The 25,752-nt window shown below is 35.2% G+C and overlaps 1 protein-coding gene across 2 annotated transcripts; it reads left to right on the top strand.

The window, feature by feature from the left end:
• The first annotated feature begins 1,994 nt into the window (after nt 1–1,994).
• Nucleotides 1,995–23,859, top strand: LOC100257410 (actin-related protein 2/3 complex subunit 1A). Of its 2 annotated transcripts, none has more exons than XM_002282463.4 (17): nt 1,995–2,202; nt 2,359–2,478; nt 2,574–2,657; nt 2,754–2,839; nt 4,575–4,651; nt 4,812–4,906; nt 6,587–6,656; nt 11,722–11,791; nt 14,967–15,040; nt 15,142–15,184; nt 19,552–19,633; nt 19,807–19,895; nt 20,012–20,097; nt 22,598–22,661; nt 23,173–23,279; nt 23,414–23,472; nt 23,575–23,859. In XM_002282463.4, the coding sequence occupies exons 3-17, from the start codon at nt 2,588–2,590 to the stop codon at nt 23,637–23,639; spliced, it is 1,137 nt and encodes a 378-aa protein (XP_002282499.1). In that variant the 5' UTR covers nt 1,995–2,202; nt 2,359–2,478; nt 2,574–2,587; the 3' UTR covers nt 23,640–23,859. The 2 variants fall into 2 exon arrangements, with proteins under 2 accessions (XP_002282499.1, XP_010657081.1); XM_010658779.3 differs by having other exon boundaries at nt 2,064–2,202; nt 2,586–2,657.
• The last annotated feature ends 1,893 nt before the right edge of the window (nt 23,860–25,752 follow it).

Below are 25,752 nucleotides of genomic sequence, written 5' to 3'. Positions count from 1 at the left end.
TTCCCTTTTGATATTCCTACCCACCCCTTTCTTTCCTTCTTTTTTTGTCAAATTTGAAAGTAGACTCTCATCTTCCTCATTCCGACTCTCTCAGAGAAAAAATACAAGAAAAAGAAAATAAAAGAGTAGTAGAAAAAAAGAAAAATATATTATTTTTATCTATTATTTTTAATTCATTTTACTTGCTTTAAATTTTTTTTATATAAATATTAATTAATTTAAAAATATATAAAATTTTAATTACTTTAGTTGTTTCTTATTTTCTATCCCATTTCCTATATAAAACTAAATGTAAGAAAATAATTTTTTCTAACAATTTTTTTTTTATGCAAACATGGTCTTACCATCACCCTTCCTTCCATTTCTTTTCTTTTCTTTTATTATTTTCACTTTTTCTTCTTCATTAAACTTTTTTGAGAAAAAATAAATAAAACAATTGAAAAAAAGAAGAAGATAAAAGAAGGAGAAGAAAGACCAAAATGAAATACAAAAACAAAGGGAAGGGAAAAGAAGGGACAGAAAGGGTCAGAGTCAAAAGATAAAAGAGTTTGAACGTGTTTTTAAAGTATTAGAAATATTAGAAACACTTCTTAGAATTACTATCAAACGCCCTTTTTGTATGAGTGTGAATGTGATGACATTTTTATATCTATGTTTGAACTTAAAAATAAAAAATAAAATAAGTAGTTGAGAAAATTAATTTGGTGAACTAAATTTATTTATTTATTCATTTATTTTGAATGAATTTCATTATTTCTTGTGGTAGCATGAGGAAGGATTCAAAAGACTTGGCTACAAGACATTTAGGAATTTTTGTTCTAAATTATCATGCTCTTAACTTAGAGCTCATTTGATAATGATTTTAGGAAGCGTTTTTTACTTTTTTAACATTATAAAATTTTATCTTTCAAATATTAAAAAAGCTAAAAACGTTTCATAGAATTACTATCAAACAAACTATTATCAATTTTATATTGATTTCTAAATCTATATATGAATAACAAAAATGCTAAATATACCATCCGATCCCATAAATGTTAGAGGTCTCCTTGATCAAATTTGTGTAATTTTTTTATATAAATTAATAAAGTTAAAAGAACAACAAATTAAACTCAATAAGAAAATATTAATAAGATTTTCTAGCATTTTTTCAAAATATCTGAGGAAAAAAAAAGAGAGAGTAAATAAGTTATGATTATTTCATTTTAAAAAATAGGTTTAGTTTTGTGATTAAAATGCCATCTTTAATTTTTAAGGATTGAAAAACTGCCATAAATGCTTATTTAAATGTTTAAGAATAGAAAATAAGACGTTTTCATATGATAATTTTTAATTATTTTTCAAGAGTTATTTTTAAAAAAATTATACAAACATGTAAAATGATTAAAAATAAAATACTTGATATCAAAATTATTTTTAATATATATTTAAAAATATGAAAAACATGTTAAAAATATTTTAGATTTCCAAATAGATTATTATTTTATAAAAATTAGAGAACGGTTCTAAAAAACCGTTCTTAAAAATTATTTCTTAGAATTATGATTGAAAATAGTTATCAAACAAACCTTAAAGCATTGAAAATCAAAAGTTTTTGAGTCATGAAAAAATGACAATTGAAATTTAACTTAATATTTAGAGATTTTCAAATATTGTCATAAAATCTATCTCTAAGAATTTTTTTTAATATATATATATACAAATTTTCTAAAAGCATTGTAAAAATATGATTAGAAGATTTTGGAGGCAGAAAATTTCCTTAACAAGGTTTAAGGGTTTTCAAGATTCATTTGTGTGAATTAATTTATAATAATTTCATTTAAAATTATCTTTGAAAAAAAATAATATTGGGTTTAAATTATATTTTAAAAGAATAAATTTATATCAATTATGGAAATAATTTTTCTAAAATTCCATTCCAAGATGGATTTCATTTTATGGAAGTACAAAATTGTATATATTTTCCAATATGTATGTTTTGCAAATTTTTTTTCTTTCTAAAAGATAATAATAAAATAATTAAAAATCCATTTTAAAGCCCTAGTAAGAATAAATAATCCCATGTGAGCTCCGGCATTATGACATTCCATAGCTAATTTGCCAATTTCCATTTCCTTCCCCTCTTGACTGAGCTGCGTCGTTCTCTACAGTTTCTTCTCTCTACCTTTGGCTGTGTTGGGATCATCGTCTTCATTTCAACAGGTCAGATCTCTTCAATCCAAAAATTTCCGATTTGTGCACTAAATTTCTTCGACTTTCTCGCATAATTTTCCGAGAAACCATGGTTTCTGGTGATTTTTTTTTTTTTTTGCGGAAATGTGGTTTTGGACAAGATTTATTGACATTTTCGGATTTTAGGTTAAATTTCGGATTGGCACCATCGGAGAGGCGTAAAAAATCACCTCACTTGGTGTTGTTCACCTTGTCGGTCAACACCAGTGTTTTTCACCTGCCTGGCTGATTTCGATTTCGTCTCAGGTTCATTTCTTCTGTAGCATTTAGATTTAGATCCAGTGTTGGTACGTTATTTATCTTCTCTGTGAAATTCACATTGAAAATGTGATGAATTTTAGCCTCCGCGACAGCAATGGCCGCGATCTCTGTTCACCAGTTCGCTAAGTGCATCACTTGCCACGCCTGGAGCCCTGACCATTCCAGTAGTCCTTTCTAACCCTTATGTGCCTCTTTTTTTTTTTCTCTCATTTTTTATGTATATTTATTGAATATTTACATTTTTTTTTGTGCTTCTGTAGTGGTTGCACTTTGTCCAAATAGTGATGAAGTTCACATCTATAGAAAGTCACAGGACAAGTGGGAGAGGGTACATGTTCTTCAAAAGGTACTATGATTTTGAACTCAGGGAGGATTTTTATTGAATTGATAATGATCCTCAATTGTGTGATCACCAATTGCAAATATTTGGAATATGTTTGATTTAGGCATCAGTGGGCTTTTTCTGGCATACGGTAGTGGCACAGTATTTTTTACAATTATGTGTTTGTTTGTTTATGTTATTATATTGATAGAATTATTCTTGTAGGTGCAGAATTTGAATGCACTGCTTTGTCTTGGATGAAAAATAGGGAAAAAAAATTGTAATTTTATGAAGGAAGATGTCTGGACTTCACTCTTTTAATTTATAAAAAGAGATTATGATTGTAAAGGAAATAAAATAATAAATATTTTATCATGTGAGAGGAGATCTAGTTAAGTCATAGCATTAGTAGTCACATGCAATATAATTATATGTATTACATTGGTTAGGCTTCATGTTTCATTTTGTGCTAATTTTTTCTTCAAGAAAAGTTAGATAAGTAATGAAAAAACTACATTTGTTATTTGAATGATCATATGTAGAAATATTTACATGTTCCAATGTCCTTGTCATATCTACGTCCTACTTTTTAACATCATTTATCATTTATCATTTGTCTATTATTATTATTAGTATTATTATCATTATCAATGTTTTAAAAGACTAATGGTGGTTTTGAGGCATTTTGCCTAGATGCGATGAGGTGTAAGCCTCACTTAAACAAATAAATAATAAAAATTATCAAAAAAATAAAAAAAATAATCATAAAATCACAATAGAATTGAAAAATAAAAAAGGCATAAACTTCATAATAATAAAATTAATTATTTTTCACTGTTAATAGTTCTAATTTAGTTTTTTTTTTCTCTCATAAAATTTAGCTCTTTCTGATGGTTTATTTTTTATTTTCATTATTAATAGTTCTAATTTAGTTTCTTTTTCTCTTATAAAATTTAGCTATCTCTTACGGTTTTAAGACATAATTTTCAATATTACTGGTACTATAACTGGGAATTCTCCAAGGAGTATAATCATATCCAATGGTTATATTATCCTCCTTATTGGGGTTAATGTCCACCCATCCCTCTTCTTTTTCATTCACCAATTGTATTGGTATCTTTTTTTTTTTTTTTTTCAATAATTAGATTATATATGAGATCAACCATTAGCATAGTCAATAATTCCCTTATTCTTTTCAATCTTTCTTTTTTCCTTCTATTTTAAAAGTTAATTGAAAGTTAAGTAAGTCCTAATTTTGTACAAGGTTTAACCAAGTAGGGACCCAATACAAATTCATGAAATCATTATCAAAAGTCCATAAAAGCATAGATGATATAACCCATTAAAACTCAATGAATATTGAGACTTAAGCCTCTTCTGAAATATATACCAAAAGCCCAAAAAGGCCGAAAACCCTTTGGATATTTGAGGCTTAGGCCTCATTAGCCTTGAAGCCTAGGCTTCATTAGTTGTGAGGCTATAGCCTCAAAGCTATAAGCCTCGGCATGGTGAGGCTTAAGCCACAATTACCTTAACTGGGGTTACAGTCTCAAGGCTAATTTGTAGAGCATCGCCTTGAGGCACGCCTTGAGGCAAGCCTTGAGGCATAAGCCTCAATAGCCTTTTAAGACATGGATTATTATTATTCATTGTTGTACCGATCTCTTGTTGTGTTTGGTACATAGATCAGTTTATATTTAATGTTAGATGAAATTCTGTGAACAATTTCTAAAACTTCTTGCTTTTCCCCTCTGTTCAGCATGATCAAATTGTTTCTGGGATAGACTGGAGCGCAAGGTCAAACAGAATTGTCACTGTATCTCATGACCGGAATTCGTGAGTGTTGATTTGGTTTGAAATACTGTAAAGTAGTTTTTTTTTTTTGTAGAGACATTTCCTTCTCACCCTCTCTCTCTCTCTTTCTCATGCACATGCACTTGTGTACAGGTATTATTATTTTGATTATTTATTTTTGAATTCCTGGTTTTCCTTCTAGATATGTTTGGAACCAAGAAGCAGCAGAATGGGTACCTACTCTTGTCATCCTTAGGCTAAACCGTGCTGCACTTTGCGTTCAGTGGAGTCCAAGAGGTACAGAAGAAGAATGGCTTGTTGAGTTATGGTTTTTCTTTCTCATCTTACCTGAATGGTGAACCATTTAACTGAAGGTTATTGTTTTGTATTAGAAGTGCTACCAGCTTTCTTTTATGATCACATCCCCTTCTTGCAAACCATTGTATGTCCCATTGTCCCCTCTGATGATCTGAAGTGGACATAATTCTATAGATTGAATTTATGATTTGAATGGTTTTCATCAGTTAACTGACATATTCTCAGTAGTGATTTCACTTCTGGGAAACTGGCTATGAGGTATTGATTCCTCACTGAAACATTCTAGTTAATATATATTTTTGTTCAATTCATGTGCTTGAGTTGAAATAGAAATGACTATGTTTTAAACTCTTAAGGATTTTGTAAAGAAATTGAGTATTTAAACATGAATTTTTTTTTTTTGATAGGTAAATAAGAATTGTGTTAAAAGAAAGAAAGTATACACGTTGTATAAGAAGAAAAAAGGACAAAAAGGAATGAAGACACAAAAAACCCACTATCGCACCCTATCGTGAGCCTACCTAATCCACAAAGTCTAACAGTGATAAAGATCCGCCCTCAATGTACAATCTAACCCAATCCCAAAATAGATACAAAAAAGAATTTTAAATTGTTTGATCCATGCTTTCAAAGTTGTCAAAACCCTCCTATTTCTCTCTCGCCATAAAGCCTAAAATATACACAACGGAGTAGCTTTCCAAGCCTTCTTCCCCTTTTTACCCACAAAGGACCCATGCCAACTCAAAAGGACCTCTCTAATTGAACAACTCAACACCCATTGAATGCCAAAAAGTGCAAAGATCAATTGCCACAACAAACGAGCTTTCGAACAATGAATGAGAATATGATCACTAGTTTCTTCTTCTTCCTTACACAAGTAACATATATTAGGAATCCTCCAACCCCTCTTTTTGAGTTGAACCATGTTCAAAATCTTGGCCCAAGTTGCTTCTCAAGCAAAGAAGCTAATTCTCGGGGGCACCTAAGAATTCCAAACAATACCATGGGGGAACAATTCCACTCTCCTATTGGCCAAGGAGGAGTAGAAGGACTTAATAGAGAAAGCACCATCCTTCGTAGGCAACCATACCATGGCATCATCGGTCTCCACAAACAAGGGGTGTGCTGACAATCTCCCCAAAAAGGCTTGCACCTCCTCTAGCTCCCAATCATGCAGTTGCCTTGTAAACCTAGAACTCCAACCACCATCCTCCCAAAGGTCACTCACCCAAGCACCTTTAGAGGAGGCTATGGAATAAAGCTCAGGAAAGGACTCCCTCAAGGATGAGTACCCACACCACTTGCCCTTCCAAAACTTTACCCTGTTTCCAAACCCAACTGTAAACCCAGTTCTTGTTTTGAACATCTCCCATATGCCTTTGATAGCCTTCCACACCCCCACACCATGTCCTTCCCCAACAGCTTTAGAACAACAACCCCCCTCAACTTGCCCATACTTGCCCACAATCACCCGTTATATTATGGAAAATGTCATATCAACACATGGTATTCATGTTGAGGGTTTGCACTTGATTCCACATCTGCTAATTTTTTTATAATTTATTTTTTATTATTTTTATTTTGAGTTCTATTCAGAGAATGCTATTGTAGATATGGGATATGTTTTTGATTTTTTGATGTTATAACTTTTTTCCCTAGAAAACAAGTTCGCTGTTGGAAGTGGGGCTAAGACAGTTTGTATATGCTATTACGAGCAAGAGAATAACTGGTATTATTCTGTTTCTTTATGGCTTTCTCTTTACATTTTGTTCTTATCCTTGCATTTGGTTAAATTAACTCTTGATATATTCTTGAATATTCTTGTACATGGAGAATTAGTCTACCTTGTCAGCTTCTGAAATCCTTTCTCATTTTTGTTATGCTGGCGGTTGCATCTTGGGTGGGTTGAATCCAACCCTACTCTATTCTGACTTGACTGGTGGGCCACTTGACTTGAAGTTTTTAGATCTAAAGATGGGATTAGGTTGAAAAACTAACTATAGGTTGGGTTGAGTTGTCATTCCCCTAGATAGATTAGCTAGGAGCTCAAGGGTATGGTGGTCATTTCACATACCTTGAAATGCAAAGCTCGTTTTGAGCCTAGAGACAAGGTCTAACTCAAGGTGCATGCTTAAGTGAAATGAGGTGCAACTTGAGTTGGGGGCTAGTAGAGGGTTGTGGATTGACCCTTGGTGCGTGGTAGATGATTTCAACATGATCACATTCCCCTCGGAGTGTAGCAGAGGAGGTAGACTGTCTTTAGCCATGAGAAGATTTTCAAAGGTAATTGGGGACTTAGAGTTAAGGGACTTGCCCTTTTAGGGAGGTATTTCACTTGGATTGGTGGTTTAAATAATTGTTACAAATCGCAAATTGATCGTTTCCTTATTTTTGAAGATTGAGAACTTCATTTTTCAGGTGTTGTTCAGTCTGTTCTCGCTAGGTTGATATCGGACCACTTCTCGATTCTTCTTGAGGCGGAGGTTTGAGGAGAGGTCCTACGCCTTTCAGGTTTGAAAATATGTGGCGAAAGGAGGAGGGCTTTAAGACTTATCAGAAAAAAAAAAAACGGAGAAGGGCTATTAGACTATCTTGAGATCGTGGTGGGAGGGGCTTAACTTCAGTGGGTCATCTAGTTTCATTCTTTTTGAGAAGTTGAAAGCTTTGAAGCTTGTTTTGAGATGTTGGAACAAGGAAGTTTTTGGTAAGGTTGAAGTTTCAGAAGGAGCTAGCTTTGAACTAGGTGGATTTTTGGGACAAGGAGGAGTTTTATCGTCCTTTGTCTTTGGAAGAGGAGGAGTTTAGGAAAGTTGCTAGAGAATTATAAAAAACGGGTCTTTTTTAAAGAAATGTCTTAGAGGCAAAAATTGAGAGAAATTTGGTTGAAAAAAGGGGATAGGAACACAAGTTTCTTTCATAGAATGACCAATCCTCATAGGAGGAGAAACTAGATGGACAAAATCAAAATTAATGGGTCATGGATCACAGAGGACAATGAAATTAAAGAGGAAGTTTGTAGAGCCTTTCAGGTCTTGCTTTCTACCTTAGGTGACCGACGACCTAGTATTAGTGGACTTTCTTTTGAGAGACTGGATGATATAGAGGTGGCAGGGCTAGAGAAGCCTTTTTTGGAGGAAGAGGTGTTTGGGGCTTTTTAGGTTTAAGTGGGGATAATGCTCCAGGCCTGGACAAGTTCTCCATGGCCTTTTGACAGTTTTCATGGGAGTTTGTGAAGAGTGAGGTGATGAATTTGTTCAGGGAATTTCACGAATTGGGTTGTTTTGTGCGGAGTTTGAACGTTACTTTCCTAGTTTTGATCCCAAAAATAGTGGGGGTAGAGGACTTGAGGGATTTCAAACCAATAAGCTTGGTAGAGGGGTTGTACAAGTGGTTGGCTAAGGTGCTGGCCAATAAGCTGAATGGGGTGTTTGCTAAGGTGATCTCCAAGGCCTAAAACACTTTTGTGGAGGGTAGGCAAATATTGGATGCAGTGCTCATTGCGAATGAAGTAATAAACTCGATCTTGAAAAGCAATGGAGGGGCGATTCTTTGTAAGCTGGACATTGAGAAAGCCTATGATCATGTGGAGTGGTTTTTTTTGCTTATGGTTATAGAGAAAATGGGGTTTGGGGAGAAGTGGTTATAGTGGATCAAGTGGTGTTTATCCATAACTAGTTTTTCCCTTTTGGTCAACGGAACACCTTCGGGTTTTTTTCAAAGCTCTAGGGGTCTAAGGCAAGGAGACCCGTTCTCGCCTTACCTTTTTGTGATAGCAATGGAGGTCCTCAACTGTCTCTTGAAGAGAGCAGCCTGTGATGGTTTTTTATCGACTTATCAAGTGCGGGGGAGAGGTAGGAAAGGGGTTGAGGTCTCTCACTTGCTGTTTGCTGATGACACTCTGATTTTTTGTGAGGTGCGGGAGGAGCAAATGACTTTTTTTGTGTTGATTGTTGATGTGGTTTGAGGCAATCTCTGGTTTGAAGGTTAATTTGGATAAAAGTGAGCTGATCCTGATGGGAAGGGTGGAGAAGGTGGATGATTTGGCTTGTGAGCTGGGCTGCAAGGTGGGTACTTTTCCGTTTACTTACTTGGGGATGCCATTGGGGGCTTCTTTTAACTCCATGGCAGCTTGGGATGGTATTGAGGAAAGGTTCCGCAAAAGGCTGGCTATGTGGAAGCGACAATATATCTCTAAGGGTGGGAGAATTACATTGATTCATAGTTCCTTGTCCTACCTGTCTATTTATTTTATGTCCATCTTCCATCTACCAAGAGTGGTTAGAATGAGATTGGAGAAGATTCAGAGGGACTTTTTGTGGGGAGGTGGGGTTCTTGAGCAAAAACCTCATTTAGTGAGGAGGTCGACAGTTTGTTTAGATAAAAGTAAATGGAGGTTGGGGGTTAAGAGCCTTGCTATGCTCAACAAGGCTCTCCTTGGAAAACGGAAGTGACGTTTTGCAAATGAAAGAAAGGCCTTTTGGAACCAGGTTATAAGGGGGAAATATGGGGAGAATCGAGATGGGTGGTGCTCCTATGAGTTTAGAGAGAGGCATGAAGTAGGGTTGTGCAAAGCAATTAGGAAACTTGATCACCTTGTTAGCTCTAGAATATCTTTTGTGGTAGGTCATGGCCAAAGGGTGGGATTTTGGAAGGATAAGTGGTGTGGAACCTCACCGTTGTTTGATTCTTTCCCCTCCTTATTTGTGTTAGCTGCAGCCAAAGAGGTTTGGGTGAGTGATTTATGGACTGTTTCAGCAAGTAGGGAAAGGTGGGGGGGGGGGGGGGGGGGAGTTGAAACCCTCGTTTTAGTAGGAGTTTCAATGATTGGGAGTTGGATGAGGTGGAGAACCTGCTAGGGCAATTGTGTGGGGAAAGAGTGTTGTTAGATGAGGAGGATAGGGTGAGGTGGTTAGTGTCCAAAGATGGCAACTTTTCTGTAAAGTCCCTTTACAAAGTCTTAAAGCTGGATTCATCAGTGTGCTTTCCAATGAAGATAATCTGGAACTCTTAGGTGCAGCAAAAAATTAGTTTCTTTGCCTGGGTAGCTTCATAGGGAAAAGTTATAACTTTAGACCAATTTCAGAAGAAGGGATGAGCTTTAGCAAATAGATGCGTTTTTTTCCAAGTTTATGAGAAGTCTATTGACTGTCTTCTCCTTCATTGCGAAAAGACGAGGGAGGTGTGGAAACTGTTTTTTACCCTCTTCGGTTTGTGTTGGGTGTTCCCTTCCTCGGTAAGGGAGACCTTTTTAGGCTGGGATGGAGCTTGGGTGTACAAAAAGTACATAACAGTGTGGAAAGCGGGCCCTCTGTGCTTGTTTTGGTCAGTTTGGAAGGCTAGAAACAGAATTGTCTTTGAAGATGGGGTGCTGTCCTTGTAAAGGCTGCAAGCTTCTTTTGTTTTTTCACTTCAGTTGGAGACCAAACTATCTAAAAAAGCTAGTCCTTTGACGTTGATAGATTTCATTGATTGGGTGGGTTCCCATTGAGGTGGGGAGGGGAGAGGCTTTTTTTTTGTACATCTTGTTTGGACAGTTTTCTCTATGGTTAAGGGGCTGAGTTTCTTGTTCTTGTATATCTTGGGCCACTATTTTACCGCCTCTTATTACCTTTGCTTGCTTATAGAAGAAAAAGTCATATGTAAAATTTTGATAAAATTTTGTAAATTTGGACATGCAAACATTTGTTATATGTGCATATACAATTAAACCTTGATAAATTAATAGTCTTGGGACCAAGGAAAATCTATTAATCGATAAATTAATACTTTATTAATTATCAAGGTATTTCTTATTAGTTAAAACTCTTGAATAATTCTACTATGGAACCTGTCTCATGTAAAGAAGCTCTCAAAGCGACAATGACATTGAATAATTTCTTGTTGCAATATGAAAACGTCACACCAAAACTTCTTTCTGCATTATGAAAAGTTGAAGATGAGATCCAAGTTGATATCAATTTTAAGAAGAAATGGTCACATATTTATGAAGCCCTCTTAGATAGACCATATGGATTTAATTGCACATTGGGAAATTATTAATTTATGTAGTAAGTGGGTCGTATATGATACTATACAAATTTTTTTATAATGTATTATCTTATAGATTTATCGAATTATTGATTTAGCACATTGGCCCGAAGTCGGGACCGACAAAAAACACTATTTAATCAAGGTTCTCAATTTATCAAGCATTAATTTATTTTAGGTTCTACGTCAGTAAATATCATCCTTGATACCAATTGAAGTAACAAAGAAATCTAGATTTCAAATGTTTAAAAGAAGCATCCAATAAAAAATATTGCAATTATATGAAATTTTAATAAACCATTAGGAATTTTAAGAATAAAAGTGTAAAAAAAATGATTTTATATTTAGCTGTGCTGAGAAACTTAGAAACAAGAGGAAATGACATGGTTTTGCCTTTCCACGTTCAGTTTCAAAACAATGGCTAAATTGAAGTTTTGCTTTGAGCTTCTAAAAGAAAAAAAGAAAAAAAAAAAAGAAAAAAGAAAAAAGAATGGGGTGTACCTCATCAACCAGTTGTATGCCTTGACAAGTGCAGCGTTACAGCTGGGGTGCTGCTGCAACTTGGGCCTTTGATTCACTTTTAACAACTATGCTTTCTTGTATAGATAGATGCGTCTGCCTACCAAAATATTGCACCTATAGTTGTTGGTGATCATAGTTCCCCTGCATACCATTTTGGCTAAACATGTCTAAATGATTAAATTATGTGAGTATTTTCTTTAACTTGAGGGTTGATATTGATCTTTTCATGGTATGCATTTCTGCAGGTGGGTCAGTAAACTTATCAGAAAAAGACATAATTCTTCTGTGACGGGTGTTGCTTGGCATCCTAATAACGTGCGTATTTTCCATTTATCTTAAGTGCAATTATTTATTTTTATGTATATTTTTAAGAGTAGTTGCACAGTCATGTATGCATTCATTTACCATTTAAAAGCTATTATCAAGATATTGTCAAACCTTCTACTTGGGATGTCTACATGCGTCCATTGTTCCCACTCAAATTTGGATTTGTCTTCCAAATGGGGATTCATGCAAAGTTGGAAAGTTCTCAATTTCTTTAAGGCACAAGCTTTGTTTTCTCCCTATGACCTGTTAGATTCAGCTAGTAATGTAATCATATTTACATAAATTTTTTTATAGAATAAATTGAGAGCCTAAGTTTCTATCTTATGATCATAATCTCAACTTGTAGATCCTTTTTTTTTTTTTGATAAGTAAAAGAAAAAAAAAAAAAAAAAAAGGGAATCTCAACTTGTAGATCCTATTGCGCATTATTCTCTTTTTTGTGCCTTGTATTGTATTATATTATGTATAATGAATTTCGTTTTGCTTATTGGAAAATAGTTGCTAGGAAAAAGGTGTGTATGCATATATGAAGCACATGTACATTGGAAGAATTAAATATATAACCAATTTCATGAAAGATGGTAAAAGCTGAAAAGACGCAACATTTGCATTCTTGTGTACTTGGGTTGGACCCTTTTTTTTGTTATAGCCGTATTAATATATGATTTTTGCCTGAGAAAAAAGGTTCATCATTCCCTCCTCTTCCCTTTCCGCCCTTAAATGGTAAAAAAAAAATATTAAGTGCTTCATTCTTCATTGTCCTCAAGGGAAACTATTGTCTTTTTTTTTTTTTCTGTTGTATCTGGATAAGTAACTATACTTGTAGTAAGTAAAAGAATAATATGCATGATGGATGAGAGGTCCTTCCAAAAACATAAATCTGAGAGGACATAAAAAATTGAAGGAATAGAGATCCCCATAAACCCTTTTCTGGTTTCCCAACTCAATGCAAAGCTGAATGATTGGTCCACCAAACTCAAGGGAGCTTAAGATCCCTAATAATTTAATATATGATATGGCTGCTCTCTTGCCCAGCCTATGGACGGCATGGTTTGCCACTCTAAGCCCCTAGCTGGTTGCCTGACTCAATGCCAAGGTGAAGGATTCTTCTGCCAAACTCAAGGGGGCTATAAGATCCCCAACATGGTATATGATATGACTCCTATGACCAGCCTATGGGCCTTTTGTTTTGCCACTCTAGACTTCCAAGGAAACAATCAGCCTAAAAGTTTTAGAGAAGTTCACCATCCTCCACTCCTATAGTCACATCTATATGATCCTCTCGATCTATGGGTCACCCGAGAAGACTTGTTGGCTAATCCTCTCTATCATAAGATTATATACTTGCTCACTTTTGAGGCCTTTCAGTAGGGGCACAATCTCTACGTGAATGATCATTGATCAATATGAAACTAGCTGTCTCCGAGAAGGCACTAATTGTCCCTCCTCATGATCCAATAAGAGGTCATCCATCTCCATATTACACGAACTCAAGCAACTTTAATAACATGTGTTTCACTTGTATGCTAATCCCATTTGGTATTATTTTCCCCTTTTCTTTCGTCTTCCTTACCTTTTTTTTTTCTTTTTTATAAGAAAAAAATGAACAAAGAGGAAGCATGATCAGGGGCAGATTAAGTAAGGGCCCCTGGGGTAGCTATCTCCATTTGGAATTGTTCTCTCTTTTTCTTTACTTTTTCTCACCCAATTTTTTGTGTATTTATTTTTAAAAGGAACAAATAGGAAGTATGATCACTGGCAGATGGATTAAGTCCCTAGGGTGGGTGCAACTGCCTTTCCCCCCTCCCTCTTTTACACGAATTGGTTCATGGGAATTGCTGTTGGACGATATGCTTATTTTTTGGTTGTTTTAAATTTCATGATTTCTTGACTTTTTCTTTATTTGTTAGTATGCATTGATTTTATTTAAATACATATTTTCAAAATTCCACTTATTACCTATAAATGCCTTTCAAATTTTTTATATATTTGTTTTTAAACTTTCTTATTGAAATTTTTTAGTAAAACTTTCTTACTGAAAACTTATTTAAACACCTTTTAATGATTTTTTTTTTTTACTGATTTTACAACTTTTTTTATTTTTTTGAAACTTTTCTGAAAAATTTTCTTGATTGATTTTTTAAGTTTCTGAAATTTCTGAAATATATATTTATAACCTTAGTAACAATTTTCCTATTAAAATTCATTTTCATTTAAATAAAAAATGATTCCTATTAAACCTTTTGGGTATTGTAGTTGCTCTTTAATTTTTCATATGATCATTGACTCTATACTTTACTAAGTTTGATTTTTGTTTTAATTTTTTTCTATAATAATTTATTGAAATTATTTAATTTAATTTACTATGTGTTCGTGCTTATGATTTAGTTTGTTATAAATATATTGAGTAAAAGTACTATCAATCAATGTCCAATATTTACGTATGATCATTAACTCAATAAATTGTTATCATAGGTTCCCCAACCCACCCACCCCCCCGAGCACAATTCTAGATCTGCCACTGATAATGATCGTACAAAAACCACGTTGGATTTGAAACACCATGAAAAGAAGGTTTTTCTTTTCCTATGGAGACAAAAGAAAGGAAAAAGGAAAGTCTGAAAGCATTTAAACATAGTATCAGCCCTTTTTTTTTTTTTTTTCTCTTTTCTTTTCCTTTCTTTTAAGGAAATCATCCAAATATGTGTTTTCATGAAAGCTACTTAAATAGTTGTGTGTCTCACAAATATCATGTCTAACTCATTGTCAAAGTGTACTTTACATGTATTGTAAGATCTAAATATTTTTTACATATTGATGATTTATATTGTTTTGCATGAAGACTGAATCATACTATGTACCTTAAATTTTTAACAACTATACTTGGAAATTGCAATGTAGCAAATGCAATTAGTTGCTTTCTTTGGTACAAAATCAATCGACAATGGGAAAACTTGTTTCTCCTAGATGAGAAATAACTGAAGAAGAAAGGTACAAAGAGGACATGAATCCTTACAACAGGGGACAAGAAATTACATTTGCACATATAACTGTTCAAATTGTATATTCTTTTGTTACTAGCTGAACAATCACTATGTCATTATCTGCATGGAAGCATCCATTTCTGGTGTCTAAATGTTTGTTCCTTAAATATTGACTATAGATTCTCCTTGCAACAACATCAACTGATGGAAAATGTCGAGTATTCTCTACCTTCATTAAAGGTGTTGATACAAGGTATGTTTTGATAAAATTTTGGAGCATTGTCACTTTATACATTTTTTTTTCCATGACATATCCTCTTTACTATCAACTGTTGCTATTTGGAAATGACCCAGGGATTCAAGAACAGGCTCTTCTTCAGATGCAAAATTTGGAGAGGTTCAATATTTCTTTCTTTTCTCTTGTAGGAATAAGATTTTGTTGTGCAGTTCATTACATTGGGGGAAATAACTTTGTGCAAGTTTGTACTGTTGAATAAATGTTTGTTTCTTATAATGGTTCTTGTTGATGGACACTTTTTGTAGAAATGCAATAATATACCCAATCTGAAAACAAGAAACAGGTGGAAGATCTCAATTTTACTGCTTTTGTTGTCAACAATGTGTAAAAACTTCTGCATATAATTTACTGGGGAAAGGTCTGTTCCTTTTTTATACTACAAATTCTGGTGTTTCTTGGTGGCTGTTGGAGAAGCTCACTCATATATGGTAGCACAAGCTTAGTTTCAGAATCTAAGGAAAGAAAAGGTCTCAATTTGTACTTATTCTGATGTTGGCAACATATTCAGGTTGCATATGCTCAGAACATGATTTAATTCATTCAGGATATGCAGGGGTTTGAGCCATTGTTTTTCTTCTTCAGGAAAAGGGGAGATTGTTATATAAGACCCTAGAACTGTGGACCATGAGAAACATGTAATTGAAGGTTTTAATTACTTGAAGTCCCTCATTCTTAGTTTTGATGGACACACTCTTAGATCTCTTGGTGACTTTTACTCTTTACTATTCCCATGCGCCATCCCCCCTCTCTACTCTCTCTCTCTCTCTCTCTCTCTCTCTCTGTTGAGATGTCAAACTTACAATGGAAGGGTAAACAATGCCTAAATCTCTAACGTTCTTTCCATATTCTTGTGAACCATTGAGCCCTAACTTTACTGTAGTATGACTCATTATGATTTTGATGTTTATCCTAGGTTACAAATATGGAGTTTCTAATCAGTTGATGATAATTGTTGTGTCTCTTGTATCTAATCCTATTTCTGTGTGTGCATGTGTGTTTATGTGTGCGTGCTTGTATTTGTTTGTACAATATGGTGTGATTGTCATGTTTGTATCCTATTTTCTATGATTTTCCACATAAGCATGTTTTGTACTTGTTTAATAATTTATGATACAGCCTATGTTTCCCCTTTATGTATTGCATCATGATATATCTTAGGATTAGGATTAGTGCTCTAATTGCATTTCTTTTCCCTTTACATGAGTAGAAGGTGAGTTTGGAAAGCGAGGGAGTAGGCTACAAGCCTTTGCAGATCCTTTCCCATGGGGATTTTATAGTGGATGTTCCAAAACTTCCTTCAAAGATGACATGTGTGCGGTATATGATTTGTGCAGTAAGAAGAGGGCTCCAGGAAAGGACAACCCTAGTAAGGACATGCTGGGAGTCTTTATTCTTTCACAAATTTTGTCTCCTTCAGTAAGTATGTAGGATTGGATGGTTTTGAGTAGGAAGTTGTCTCCCTTTTGAAGGGTTGGGGGGATGGACCGAGTATTAAGAAGTGACCTTTGTCTACGTCTTGTTTGGGGGGGAATTGAGTATTAAGAAGAGACCTTTGTTTACGTCTTGTTTTGATAGGGAGCTTCAAAAGTTGGAGAGTTTGATTAATTACTATCAATCAAGTAGAAAAGAGAGAAGGAACTGGAGAAGTGGGTGGAAAGTGGTTTTTGAGGGTTCAAGCTAGAGTTGGGAAGAATGGCTTGAAGGTTGGGTTAGGGCTAGGCTCTGTTTAGTCAGGTGTTAGCAGTTTTGATTAGGTTGCATGTTGGTCGCATGAGTGCCTTTTGTTTTTCTTGAACTTTAGGGCATGGTTTTTGTATTGGGCAGTGTTTGTTTGTTTCTCCCTTTTGCTTTCAGCGCGTTTTGCATACTCCATGTGTACTTGATGCACCTTTTCCAAGCTTTTTTTTTTTAATATATTTTGTTTTTTACCTAAAAAAATAAAAATAACAAGAGGTCTCGAGTTTGAGTCTCCTAATGTTTGTTCCCTCGTCTATTTATCTTTAACTTGTAAGTGTTAATTTGTCTTTATACGTGTGAAGTGTGGAGCTTTGGCTAAGGCTATTTAGACAAACCAGGTTGGATTGGGTTCCACTAAGGAGCATATGCAATATGATGATCATTTTATATAAGGATTTGAGAAGATCCATTAGAGGCAAGACCCTTTGGCAAATTGTTTTTGTCACTTTGTTTTGGATTGTGTGGAAAGTGGTTGTTAGAAATGTTGTGGGATTTATTTCACTTTTATCATCTTTTTAGGCCTCTTGCACTGATGCTTTTAAAAGGCATTCCTCTCAATGTTATTCAACTCAATCGGCATTCGACGTGTGGATAAAATGGGACAGGGTAACATTAGTAGAAGCTTAGTTAAGGTTTAAGGAAACGACATCCATGTATATTCTTATGTGGATTTAACCTTTTTGTATGGGCATCCTTTTATAGTGGAGGGTTTTAATCATTTTTTGATTGGGTTTTTATTATTGTGGGGAGGACATCTCATCCTTCTCATGTTCTTTTTACCTATAATTAATAATCATTTGTTTCTAATAATAATAATAATTAAAAAAAAAGTTGGTGGCTCAACCAGGGTATTAGATTTTTTTTTAAAAATAAAAAATCTAAAGTAACACTTATTTATTAATTTAAAAAATCATTTATTTCATTATTTCCTGAAAGAAGGCATTCTATTGGAGGAGGAAAGGGAGGAAAACAAATTTTGTAGAATGATATATGTTAAGAAATTAAAAAAATTGTTGCAGGTGCCGAAGTCCAACTTGCTTGGGGAAAAGAATTGTTTTCCTATAGGTCTAGGGAATCCCATTATAGTGTATTATCTCAGGGTTAGGGGTTGTGATGGTGCACCATGTGGCCCCCTTGGTCCCTATGTGCATCTGTCCTTATCACACCTTTATAATTTTGTACTTCTAATGCCCATTTGATTTAGGTTACCTAAGGAATAATCATAAAGTACAGCTTGGTGAAGAACCAACTTTGATTTGATAACCTTCCCCTTTTTATGGGGAAAATTGCTCCCAATCTTCAAGATAGAATTGCAGGGCATCCCTATTAACTTCTTAATTGACATCTAAAGAGTTGTGAGATAATAGATACTCCCTACAAGATCTTCCATTCTCAATGATTCTACCATTTCTCTTAAACTAGATTACACATGAAGTGGCTAGGATTGCTCACCTCCTTCACAAAGCTTTCCATCCCGGGTTTCTCTACAACCACCTCCTAATACATTATTGATACTTGATTTCACACTAAGACATGGACCTCTAAATATATGTAGTGTGCCTTGCATGACATGTAGGATGTACCCTAGAGACCACATTAATGACCTTACTCCATGCAAAGTTATCGATAGAGCACCATGTGGCATTCTACCTTCAAATGACCTGTAAACATGATTTATTGGCCTCATTCTCATGCTTGGACAGAATGCCAATTTTTCTTAGGTGGATGCTCGAGCTCCTCGGGTGCCTACAAGGTGTGGATGCCTGCATGGTGCATGTGGTAACGGTGGAGAGTTCTCTTACCCATCTTAGGATGGGGACATTGAACACATAAGATGAAGGAAGGTTATTTCTGTGTTCACTTGTTGGCTCATTTTCTCGTTCTCACTTAGAGGATATTTCCCACAATTTTCTTGAAGATGTCTTATATCACAAGATCCATTTGCTTTGAAGCTTACCTGAGTCAGGAGGTTCAAGGGTGTTGGTTTAGTGATTAGATTTGAAGGCGCGTCAAGGTTGGAAAAGTCTAGACATTGGCAAGCTTGTTTTGGCCGATTTTAGAGGGAGCAGGGAGGATCTTGTTGGATATGTGCTCTTGTGATCTTATTTTTAGCCAAAAGGACCAGCTAGCCAGCCCAAATACTGTTATAATAAGGCTCCCAAACTTTTTAGTTCCCAGCTCACATCTAGAAAACCTCTATAAAATGGCCTAAGAGGTTACCAAAAAAGGGATTGAATTTTTACTTCTGATGAGGAAGAAAAAAGGATTGAATTTTTTTTTTTTTTGAATTCATTGAAAAATCTCCAATTCGGGAGCTCACTCTATGGATTCTTCACACCCTTCAAGGGGCCACTTCCATATTTACCTTCTCCCTATTACCTCTTAGTTTATTGCCTTTACCTCCTGAACTCAGACACCTCATTGTTCAAGGGGCTACCACCTTTAAGAAAGAACCTTGTGCTGCACAAATTAACTTATTTTAAGCCACTGGCCAGCTCTACTTTTCTTTCCCTTCATTTGTTGAACACATTATCTTTTAGTATATTGTTTCCTAGTAGGTCATTTGAAGGGACGAAATCATTATAGCATTCTTACATCTTAAGTCATATGTTTGTCTTGTTGAATGACAGGGGTCCTATTTATTGCATGCAGTTTACCTTCCAATGTTGTTAATTTTGTATTTCTATTGAAGCAGCATGAGCTTATGTATTTTCTTTTCTGTTGAGCAGCAAATTGTTCAGCTTGATCTCTCATTTTCGTGGGCATTTGGTGTGAAGTGGTCTCCAAGTGGCAATACCTTAGCTTATGTAGGTCAGAAACTTCATTCCTCTGCACCCAATTTTCAAAATTCTCCTCTTTTTCTTCTTTTTTTTTTTCTTTTTCTTTAATTTTTTGGCAGTTAGTGTTTGAAGGAATTCATATCCATCATTAAAAACTTTCTGAAATTTTCTATTTATGAATCTTCCTTGTGTATTATTGTTCAGGTCATAATTCTATGATTTACTTTGTTGATGATGTTGGTCCTTCTCCTTTAGCTCAAAATGTTGCATTTCGCGATTTGCCTCTCCGTGATGTGGGTCAGCATCCTCTCTTATTAACTGCATAGTTTGAAATCTAGTTCTTTGCTTCACTTATTATCCACTATCTTGATCTTTGAAAAATTGTGTTCTTGACACTTTTCTTTTTCAGGTCTTATTTGTTTCTGAGAGAATGGTTATAGGTGTGGGATTTGACTGCAGCCCAATGGTTTTTGCAGCAGATGGAAGTGGAATATGGTATGCCCAGTGAACTATGAGTATTGCTTTTTTCTCTTTTAGTGATTCCTTTCTTAAATTTGCATGCTGTTTGCCTGTAATTCTTTTCCTGTATATCCTGGGACCTCTGAACTTTGGCTCTTATTTTTTACTACTTTTCTTGCATAATTTTAGGGTCTTATAGTCCTCTAGTGGCCTGAATTAATGGCATTTTGAAGATGTATTTTTATGCTACTGCTATCACGTTGTTGTTGTTGGCTCTATTATAATGCACCCTATTACTGACAGATGTTCAATGCAAAGACAACATTAGTTGATAATACTCCAACCTCCCCTCATTAGTTGGTTGGTAAGCATGCCACTACCCACACTAAATAACTGACCGTTGATGGAATATTGGGATTCCAGATTAGGTTAGTAGCAAAAATGTAAGGGGGTCACAGTACCATGGACTTGTAGTAGGATCTGATTGTGAAAGGGTGCTTGTTAGCAATCCTCCATGCTAATTTGTCCTCCAGACAACTACAGGTATATGCTAGTGCCTTCTCTCACTTTCCATATTTACTATTGTGGTTGATATTGTAAATAGAATGATTTTTAGGACTATAAATTGATTTGCTAGGGGTTCTAGGTTGTGGGGTATAAGGTCAGAGTTTCCCTTTGAATTTGCAGATGGCACCATATCCCTTTCTAGAGTTAATGAAGAGTGTGTCAATAAATCTTGAACCAATTTTTGGCCTTTTTGGGTTTGTGTTCAGCCTTAAGATCAACATGGACAAGAGCACATTAGTTGATGTCAATATTAATCTTGATCACCTTGGGAGATTCTTTTATGGGATTCTGATGGAGTAGTTTGCATCTTTCGTGTTCATGCTTTTTGCTAGGAGCTAATAATGGAGTTCCTCTGGATCAGATTGTGAAGAAATTTTCTAACTACTGGAAGGTTGGATGAAGTTTAACTTGTCCTTAAGGGATATGGATTAGAAACTTTCTGAAAATAATACCCCCTTTTTGGGTTTCTTCTTCTTTTCCCCCCTTTAGAAAAATAACACCCTAGTATTTTTTGCCCTCCTCCCAAGTTTGTTTATCTTCACTTTCTTAGTGGCCAATAATAATTTTCTTTAGCTTAGGAGGCCTTAGAATCCATCAACCTTTGTGTAGTATGATTGGAGAATTTGGGATCTGCTAATCATCTTTTCCTCTATTTTCCCTTTGCAGTAATTGTCATTTGTTACATGCCCTGCCCTCAAAGACAACATAGTTGTGTAAGTTATATCTTTTTAAGGTTTTTGGAAAAGCAATAAAGGAAGTTTTGTTCAATGGAGGCTCTTTCTAGCTACTTTTTGAGTCATCTAGCTTGATATGAATACCAGAATTTTTAAGGATTGAAAGGGGTCTGTTGATGAGTCATGGAAGAGGATCCACTATTACATATCTTTTGGGATGAGTGTCATTGTGTTCCCATTTGCACTATCTTGTTGGATTTGGAGATTGATGTGCCTTCCTCAAAGGAGGGTATGCCTGTCACCTAATTGGTCTTCTCTACTTGTTAGAAGCTTTAAGCTCAACTATGATGGATCCTCCTTAGTAACTCAAATCAGATGGTTATTAGTGGCTTTTCAAGGACAATAGGAGTTGGATTTATCAGCAGGTTGGCCTTTGAGGCGGATATTCTAGCTTTGTTGGAAGTCTGAAAGTGATGATGATGTTCTTGAACCTTTCTGTGGGGGGGATTTAGTGATTGTTGTTTCTTGGATGTCACAGACTTGGAGAGGACTGTGGTGATATGAGCATTGGTTGCATCAGAAGTGAATCTTTCTGGAGATGTGAGTCACTCATTGCTCTTTCACTTGGAAAAATCAGGCAATCAAACAGGAAGCTGATAGGCTAGGCAAGAGAGGAGCTTACTCCTCTCTTCCATTTGTCTGGGACTCTTTCCAGAAGCTTGTAGTCTCGGACAGAGAGGAGCTTACTCCTCGCTTTCGATTCTTCATCTTTGCTTTGGGTTATATTGTTTTTCTAGGATGACAATTTGCCTGTCAGGAGCTGGGAGCTGTTTGTTAGTTCTTGCATTCTCTTTCTTGTTGCACTTCCATTTCTGCTATCACTTTTCTATTCACATGTATACTAATATTGTTCTTGTTTATCATGAAGAGAAGGAAAGGAAATGTTCAGTTACAACTTACAAGAGAGATTATTTAGTTTCCATGTGTGTATATATATAGGTTTGTAATTTACTTAAACCTTATTTAGGTTGGACCAAATAATATTCATCTTTTCTTTTTTCTAACAGCTATAGTAGTAAAATGGTCGGCTAATGGCACAGATTCTTTCTTTTAACGTGAAATTGAACTAACTTCTGGTATTGTATAACATTTGTAGTTGCTTCAACTGTCTTTGCTGATTGTATTCTCATGTTAAGAGGAGAAGTGCACTTTCTGAGAAGAAATTTTCAAAAATGATGTCTTTCTTATTTTTCAAGGAAAATAGTAAAGTTATTCCTGTTTATTTTGTTTCCTAGGAGCTTTATCAGATTTCTTGGTGAAAGGAAGACCTCATCTTCAAGTGCAAGATATGGTTCACAGGTATCTGCATAGTAAACACTGTCTTTTCTTCCCCCCACTTCTTTTTTTTTTGGTTGCTGTGGATACAGAAAATTTAGTCTAGTAGGTAAAAGACATGTTTCTATCTCAAGTTTTCAGCATACTGAAGTAGTGAAAATTCATAGCTTGCATCTGTTTGAACATTTGCTACTGTTATTTGTATGGGGCTCACAGTTTACTTAGCTGAACTGTAGATAGTGAAATCCAGCACTTCAATCAGGAGTCAGGGTTAGAATTTACTGTGGTTGATGGAGGGGCATAACCACTTAAAAAAAGCACAAAAGCTAGGAAGTGTCACTTCTTTTTTCTATATGTGGTTCCCCTACTAAGTTTGTCAATGCCGTAAATGTTTTTCTGTATAGTAAATATTGAAACCGATCTGTTTAATATTATCCAAGAAGGTTGTGGTTAACAAAAATGTATTTTTATGAACAAGTATATTGTGTTCATGTGCTATTAATAGACCCTCCCTACTTTTTCTGCTGCTTACCAGTTTTCTGAAGCATTTGGAAAATTATATGGTCAATCAAAACAAGGAGTGGGCAATGATGCAATTGAACCTTCGAGAACCCGGGGAGGCATTCATGAGAACTGCATAAAGTATCCATCTGCCCTATAAGTCATATTGCTATTTCTGTTATCGTTCTTCACTTCTATCTATCACATGTTCTTCCTATTTTGCACATATTATTCAAAAAGTTTTTTTTTCCCTTTGGTTTTTTGGGGAATTTTAGTGCTATTGCGCCACTTACGGAGGATGGGGATTCCAAGGTGACGCGCTTCAGTACTTCAGGTTAGTAAAAAAGAAAAATCTTTCATTCTATTTAGGTACAAAACCCATTGTCATCTTTGTAAGAGGTCTCTAGTTACCGATTCTTGCATCATAACATTGCAGGATTGGACGGGAAAATTGTTATATGGGATTTGAAGAACCAAGAAGACCTATCTGTATATTTATAGATAGACAGTGCCATCAGTGGTGAATGTATTGCCCAAGTTTTAGTTACTTTTGAACCCATAGATGTCTTTGTATATTATTTTGTCTTTTGAGCCACTTCTGACATTTTCTACATTTGTAAACCCACTGAAGCTCAATTTCTAGCCCTGCCTATCCAATTCTATTACTTCACCCGTTGTATTTTGCTATACTAGCTGTTAAAAAATATTTTTGTTTTGATTTTGTACCCTGTCCTGGACATCTTTATTTTGTAATAGGGTTCAAAGTATCGGTCGAGTCCGGTACAACTTGGCCGAGTCGTATCCACCTCGACACTTACCATGACGAGTCCGATACCAGGTATGATACTATGCACAAACTCAGCACTAAATCGGTAGGACTCAGTTGGTTCGGCTCAAATTCTGAGTTAACTCGGTTGAATTGGTTAAATTACAAAAGTTTTTCTAATTCAAATTAGTGATTTTTTCTCCTTTCAAATCAGAACATAAAGATCATAAAATTTTCAAAAAAAAAAATCGGAGGAAGAAATATTGAAGTTTAATGGAGCCATGGCTTCTTTTGAAGTCTAGATGAGGAGAGATTAGATGGGTGAGGGCTAACTTACCTCACCACAATCGACGGAGCAAGGAAGTTTTGGCGTTGATGGATGGTGACTCAGTGTCAATTTCAGTGGACTAAGCATCAAATACCTTCTTCGGTGATGACGACAATTTGACAATTCGGGGAGAGCTTCTATGGTGGGTTTGCAAACTTGTAATCAGGTAGTTGTCGGGACAGTGAAAACAATATTTGGGAAAGAGAATAACTTGGATGACATTTGAATATTTTTAATTTATTATATAATCTAATTTTTTTTGTCTTATAACATTTCAAATTAAAGTAGAAAATCAATAATTATTTAAAACAAATATTTTTAAAAGAATCATAATTATAAAAACAACGTTTTAATAATAGGTTTATATTAGAAAATCAATAATTATCTTTGTATGTTATAATGATTATATTTATACTTGATTTTTTTTTAAAATTTATTATATCATATAAATTTTTTATTTTATAATATTGTAAATTTTAATTATATTAGGAAATCAATGAATGCTTTTATAACTATTTAAACAATGTTAATTATGAGATAGTTTTATTTTATTAATTTTTTAACCTTATTTAATTGCACCTATTTTCTAGTAATTTACATAACATTTTTATAATTTTTTAAACTTTCTAATTATCATGTTTGTGTATGGTACCAAGTCGATACATCAAGATCAATATGTTTCAAGATCTTTTAAGTCAATGATTGATACCGCAACTTTGAGTCATGTTTTGTAGTTAGGTATTGGTTTTTTACTTTCATTTCCATACCCCGTTTGAAGCTGTCTGTCCTTGTAGAGAGTCACACTCCAATCAATCTTGGACGTCTATTGGCCATTTAGTTAAAAGCTTCTTGGAGACGAGTGTTAGCACCCTAACTAATGTAGAAGGCACGACATGGGCATGTGTGGCTGGTGCCTTGTGCCCACATGGCCCAGGGCATGTTGGTGGCGGCATGCCCAAACATAAAACAAGTTGATGTGGCTAAGAAAACATAATCGTGGCGTAGTATGTGGCTGGTGATGTGCATTGATGGGAACTTAGCTCAGTCAGCCTTGATAGATCAAAGCGGGTCAAGTGGCACGAGTTGTAGCAAGGGTGTGCATGGTGGGCAGTGGACGGTGCTGCAAGTGCACACAATATTATCAAAATTGCATGACCTGTGGGCATGGCATGTAGCAATGGTATCGGCACACCATTTGGGCTTGATATGCCAAGTGTTGATTGTTGGTGCTTAAACACCCAACAAATTGAGAATTGTTTAGAACATTCTTTAAAAAGGGGGTTGGAGGTTGTTCACTTGTGGGTAACCAAAGGGTATTATAGGCTAAAGCATGGTGTGGGCACATTCAAGGCACAGCTAATGTTAGGGCTTGTACTTGCCCAAGTGCATGATGGCTTGGGCAAGGCATGAGAGAGTGGATGCAGAACCATGAGCAGAACATGACATCTAACGGATGTGGGTTGCGTGGTTGAGACAAAGCAGGATGTTGGTAACTTAGTGCATGGGTTGCATGTGGGCAA

The sequence above is a fragment of the Vitis vinifera genome, chromosome 12, assembly GCF_030704535.1.
Source record: "Vitis vinifera cultivar Pinot Noir 40024 chromosome 12, ASM3070453v1".
Classification (NCBI taxonomy): Eukaryota; Viridiplantae; Streptophyta; class Magnoliopsida; order Vitales; family Vitaceae; genus Vitis; species Vitis vinifera.
This window is presented reverse-complemented; position numbering and strand designations above follow the sequence as displayed.